Genomic DNA, 6,468 nt, shown 5'->3' on the forward strand with positions numbered 1-6,468 from the left:
GTTGCGTGTCATTGTCAGGAATGAATGTTGTGGTTACACAATGAAGCCTGGTCAACTTTAACCCAGCCTTCCCACTCTGAAGCCCAAAAATAGAAGGAATAGATGGAACCTCAAACAAAGTTTAAATGGAAATGAACTAGACCAGGTTAAAACCTAGTATATGGCTGGACCTAACACACGTGATCCGGCCGACCAATGGTGTAACTTAATAACTCGGCCGACCAATGGTGTAACTTCAGCACTCAGTCAAAGACATTCGCGTTTGTAGGGCTGGCCCCGCTGTTGGGGTCCAGCCAAAAAATAGTCCAAATGTACAATGATACGAGAATGATTTTCAGCCGACTGCTTTGAAAAATAAACAATCTTTATTCATGATTTCTCTGTCGGAAAGGTGGAGAGCCTACCTGAGTTTATAGGCTGAACCCTGTGGATAGGTGGGCCCTGACCGGTGGTGTCCTCCATGAATATTAGAAATAAAAACATTCATTTTTGGATTGGAAATGAAGGGGTGGCACAGTGGTGTAGCGAGTAGTGCTGACACCTCACAGCAAGGAGCTGCAGCTGTCCGTTTTATGAGTAATATACACTCATGTCTACCCTCCCTCCTCCCGACATAAACTTGCTTCTATCCCTCTCCCCTGCATAACCCCACTTCCCAGCACAATGGCCAGAGCAGTGGCAGCAGCAGCCTCCGTAATAACAGCACCATGCTCCGCAAGAGCCGCCCCAATTGCGTTGACGCCCCCGATGACAGCTTCTTCCTTGTTTCCCGGGAGACCAGGTAGGTGCATCCAAGGTAAAGATGAGAGCTGTGTTCCCTCACCACCTGCTCTCATCTCAATATTGCCCACCGCAGGTCACCTCCACATCCCTATGCCTACAGGCATACATATGCCTTCATCTGCCTTCTAACTGTGCGGTGGCTCGCCATGGCAACAGGTCATGTGACAGAACCCATCAAAAATCCCCTGAACACAGCTGCTCATTATCTCCCTAAACACAAAAGCAGCACAACATAAAAACTGTACCAACCAGAACACCCTGCAAAGGAGGGGAGGGGGGGTTTAGGGGTGTGGGGACAAATTTTGATTGGCACCGGATATAATTATCAGTTTACAAGGCATGAAAGGTCTAATGGCATGTCTTTCTTATGGTTTTAGCTGCTTAATTGGCAGAGACAGTTACTGATTAGTTAATGATAGGACCATAGTTAATAGGTAATTACCAGATTGGTCACGCCCCTTTGAGAGTCATGGTTTAATGTCGGCCAAAGTAGGCCATATTGGACCTAGCCTGGTGCACAGAATCTAGTCATATTATTAGTGAGCTAGAAATTATTACTGATTCTGGAAATGGTCCTGTCAATAATTAGGCTGCCTGGCAACCAGACCTTATTGGACCATGGCAGCAGATCCCTTAGGCTGCCTTCCAAGGAGGGGTCTCCGTAGATAGGAAAGAGTTAAGTAAAAGTTAGTTGTGAGCCCGATAGAGCAGGAGATTCCAGGTTTTAGACAGATAGCACAGAGTGTGAAACAGATAACAGGCGTTAGGTGTTAGACAGATATAGTAGATGGTTTCAGGTGTCAGACGGGTAGCTGTAGGTGCTCCGACTTAGCGTGGCACGCACAGTCGCGGCTAACACATCCGCGTGCGGGAGATGAGCAATGACCCTGCAAGCATGAGCGGGAGAGGAGGCAGGAGCCGGGGGCTAGGAAGAATGGCTTTCCATTAGCGGCTCGTCCAAATGAGCCCTGGCTCCAGGGCCCATCAGCGCCTGCGAGGGCTGACGCCGGGCTAAATTTAGCGCCGCGGTCTGAGCAATGAGGCTTCTGCCGGCCCGAGACAAACGAGCCTCGTTCGGGAGCGACTGCAGCAGCAGGTGCGGTTCATGTTCCTCGCCTCCGCACATGAGGTCGTTCGCAGCAATTAAAGGTGACCGGTGGGCGACCAAATGCGCTCTTGTGTGTCATGTGATCTGTAAAATGAGGCCATTGGTGAGATGACAACTTCTGTACAGATTTTTTATGATCAAGTTTCCTTTTTTGGTATTATATCAGTAATTAATTGCGATACAGAAGGAAAGTGATAAATCAAAGCATACATATATCCCCGCTTTCCCATCCAATCCTCACCTCTAGGACCTCCTCAGCCCCTTTCGCACCCACGAGCTGCCCAAGTGTAACAGCAGCCCAAACACTTATTTTCAGTGGTTTATCACCCTTGCCTCCCTTCTCTCTCATAAGTCCACAGAATTGTATTTGATATACAGCTCTTAGCTTGAGAATTGTCTGAACAGTCCCAGTATACGATGAATGGAAAAATAAAAACATTAACCCTGAAAAAGAAAAAAAAAATCAAGTCTGGAGCCACATTATTCTGAAAAACCAACTGTCCCATATCACCATGACTGTCTGGGCAGTCCTGGCTTATGACTGAAGATCTACCTCCTCATTTGTCCTGAATGCCTTACAGCGGGTTTAGTGATAGTATGGTACATTTATGTGATTTTATTTTGAGAGGATGCATGGTGAGTTGTTTGTTCTCGGGGCCAGATGAGGCCAGAAGAGATTGACCCTTCGAAAGCAGAGAACCCCTGAATGTCAATATTGAGCCCTGAGATGAGGGCATTAGAATGGAAAACAACATTTTTTAAATAAGTAATCGGTCCAGATATTCAGCCAATTAAAAGCTGAGTTAATCAGATTGAAAATTACTCATGAAATCATTAGACCAAATCTAAAATTTACACTTCCTGTTGATGTGAAAATATAGAAATCAGATTGTAACTTTAGATGATCCTTAACAATCCAATTACCATTGTTGTCTTAGAGGGGGGTACAAGGAATAGGTTAAATAATATGTTAACAGATATATTCAACCATAACTAAGGGACTACAAAGAAAAGAGAGACATGTGCATGTGTATAATACAGGCTAGTTTGTCTTGTGTCACACGTAGTGCTTAAAGTGGGCCAGAATGGACCAGTACGCGGACTTCTCCATTTTACTCTATTAATATTAATATCAAAACTTTTTCTAGCATCCTGCAACTTCTCATAAACACTATGTACGCATCACCCCTGAGATTGTCTTTATGTCATTCCTACAACAGTCACTGTATTGTAGTCCATAACGATTAATCCAAGTGAGCCACCCATTGACATGTCATACAAATGGACTGCATTTCCAAGATTGCATCTTTTTACCTTACTTAGTTCCAGATGTAGGTTTTGGAGTCGTGTGCGCAGCCACCACTACCATTTCCCTCTTTCCCGCTCCAATGCTACTGCTTTCTTACCCCAACTGTATTTCTGTAAATGGTGGCAGCTGCAGTGGAACCTATCTTTTCAGCAAGTTAGTACTGGCACTTTTTTCCACTTCAAGCCCTGGTCACAATTGATATTCCCATCACTCTGTGATATGCGAGGTCTTGGATACAGGTTTCTGCCTGTCTTGCTGAGTGCAGGTACATAGTCCAGCTCAGTGCTTTGCTCCTTTCTTCAGCCTTGATTCTGAGCCTGCAGATGTGGTTGTGAAAGAGACAAACAGACAAACAGACAAACACACACACACGCACGCACACACATACACACAGATACACACACAAACAAACTCATATTGATTGGGTGTAATATTCCAGCAAATTCCATATTTAGAATGCAGATCATTTAGTCCTTATTTGGACTAATATCTACTCTAAAGAGCAGCTTGTCTGTAAATGACTTTGTCTGGCTCATGTACTGTGCAGAGACGTGCGACGCAAGGCAGTTTGTCCATCTCTCAGATTACTTTCATTATGTTTCGTTCCCACATGGAATCGTTTTTACATCATCAGACTCCCCTCTATTGCATTAGAGAACATCATGTTCTCAAGCACTTAAGAAAGAGCTCTGTTTGTCTGTTGACTCCTCATGCTGAGCCTACGAACGTAAAAATCAATGTTCACTGTGCTGAACCGTTGTCATTGATGTAGTTCTAATTTGAATCAAGTCTCGTTTGAATCAAGTTTCCTTATGCCTCAAAATGCACGGTATCCAACAGTGCCCACAATTTTCTTCGCTTTCAAGGAAGGTTGGACGCATCTCTCTCAATGTCCTCTCCTCTCCCCCAACAGGAATGTACAGGAGCCACCGTCTAACTGCACCCTCCTCTCCCTTTGCAGGAAGGTCCGCAGGCTGCTCTCTCGTTCCCAGCTTAGGAGGGCCTGCAGGCAGCCGTGCGAGCAGATCGGCCTGAGGAGGTCTCTTCCAGCGCCTTCACACGGATCACTCCCCGCTGCGCTCCACCCCGGCCTAAGGGCCCGGGGCCCCATTGTCATTCATGACTGAACTCTGCCCCCTGCTTTATCATCCCACAAAGAACTGCCACTCCAATCCAAGCTCCTATGGCACCACTATCCTGCTCACACAGGTCCTTGCCAAACCCCGCCACCTCTCCTGTACTGTGAAAAGTACCAGCTCTCCTTCACTCTGAATCCAGTAGTCCATTGTCGCATGTTGATGACATCACTGACGAGAAGGGAGAAACCACAATTCCTTGTTTTTTTGGTGCTGAGCCTGCTGGTGTCACCAGCCCCCTTGTGGTGAAAATGGACACAGCTATTCTGAAATGTTAATAAGGTGTACAGTATGTTGAAAAGACTCTTTGTGTGTGTGTGTGTGTGTGTGTGTGTGTGTGTGTCTGAATGAGTGAATTGAGAAATGAGTAATGCAAAATTCTTTTGTTTTTACCATGCGTCTCTTGTGAGTGCTAAATGATGGTGAATATGTTTGATGCTATTTAAGGTGTATTAAAAAAAATAATAAACCTGACTCAGTTGGTTTTATATTTCAGGCATGTCTAGATGGATCCACTAAGGTATGCACGCAGATATAGAATTACTAGATTTACCCCAGCTTTTAAAAGTAATGAATGAATGTATGCTAGCACTGAACGTCTGTTTTTATTGAGACTGAATTAATTCTTTTGTCAGCTGTACTGTAATCAATTCTGTATTTGGAATTCTGTATATGGCAGCATTTGCAATGAGACTTGAGATTCTAGGTTCCAATCTCTCTGTGCTTGTAGATTAGCCATTGATTTTGAAACAACAGAACTACGTTCAACAAGGCGAATATTCACAAACATTTGCCAACATATTTAAAGTTTTTCCTGTCAGTTTATTTTTGCCAGTAATGTTCACCGATGTTAGCTAACAATCTGAAAAAAAGTGTGGCAAACAAATAGCTGTAGGAGCAAAGTTTCTGCATTTGCACATCTAGCTGGGGAAAACATCAAGATATTGTCAATTATCATGTAACTGTCAAACTTAAATCACAATGTCAGTTCTTCAGATAAATAGCAAATTAATTGTCAAATTCTGTTTTGGTTTTTCAAGCTAGCTATCGATCATACTTCAAGGTAACACTTTAAAGCTAGTTAGTCACAATAACATTAATGTTAGCTAGCTATATTTGCTTGGTAGCTCGCTATTCATCCATGTACTATGTGATTACTAGTCATATTATCTAGCTATTAATAACCTCAACTTCTGAAATAAATTACCTAACTAGCCATATTTATGCATATATTATCTGTCTATAAAGTATTGTAATACTGCAGAAGCCATGGCAAAATTGACACTGATTATTCACATCCATTTTCATTTAAAATGTATTAGTGGCAAACTAAATGGGATGTTTATTTAAAAAAAAAATTTAAGGACCACCATTAGCAACCAACATTGTTTACCGCAAAAGTAAGCCTTGTTGAACGTAGCTCAAGAGTCCATTGCTATAATATGTATCCTTTCAGTAGATAATTCTGGGTAGAGCAGTGTGATGTTGATATAATCCTGTAGCCAATCTAGTAATTCTGCATCTTTTCCCTTTAGCTCCTCCCCCCAGGCCAGTCTCCCTGAGTGAGACCTGTAGTGGTCAGGTCTGGATGATGCAGACCAAGGAATCTGCTGACTGCCTGCACTCCCTCAGGGATGTCTCTGTGATGTGGATATGACCCCATTTTTGATAGAATACCTTTTCAGAGTGGCCACATGGGGCTCTACATCAAATCTGGTTGCTAGTTATCGTCCAGAAAATATTCTGGAAAATTTTCATTCCCTACTTCCCTGTGCTTCAATGAAATGAGGAATCGCCCACTCAGCTTGGTTCAAACCATTCCAACAGCACCTGTTTTTTGTATGTATTTTCATGTTGTATTTTTCTGATAGTCAAAAATGTGCCATGAAATATACTGAATAAAACATGCAGTTGTAGATTCTGGTATGCATTGTTACTTGTCACTACAATGGAGCTATATTGGGATGGCATGTATGCCATCCCCGTCAAGTTACGCCTTGGCAGGGCCGAATTCGGTACTTTTCAGATTGCCTACAGACATTTAACTACATCAGCCGATAAAAACATCAGATACTACTTCACTAGTAGCTCACTGGGTAGTGTGTTTGCTTATGGGAACCTTGGATGACTGA

General features: G+C 43.3%; 1 protein-coding gene across 3 annotated transcripts in view; it reads left to right on the top strand.

The window, feature by feature from the left end:
• Positions 1 to 6,254, top strand: part of LOC118220941 (metastasis-associated protein MTA3-like) — a 48,390-nt gene extending 42,136 nt beyond the window's left edge. For 2 of the 3 annotated variants that reach the window (XM_035405422.1, XM_035405421.1), the window contains exons 18-19: positions 660 to 781; positions 4,162 to 6,254. In XM_035405422.1, the coding sequence (XP_035261313.1) occupies positions 660 to 781; positions 4,162 to 4,327 (288 nt within the window). In that variant the 3' untranslated portion in view covers positions 4,328 to 6,254. The remainder of the gene's footprint in view (positions 1 to 659; positions 782 to 4,161) is intronic. The other variant, XR_004764034.1, reaches the window with a different exon arrangement.
• Positions 6,255 to 6,468: the final 214 nt, after the last annotated feature.

This window comes from Anguilla anguilla, chromosome 2 (assembly GCF_013347855.1).
Source record: "Anguilla anguilla isolate fAngAng1 chromosome 2, fAngAng1.pri, whole genome shotgun sequence".
Taxonomy (NCBI): domain Eukaryota; kingdom Metazoa; phylum Chordata; class Actinopteri; order Anguilliformes; family Anguillidae; genus Anguilla; species Anguilla anguilla.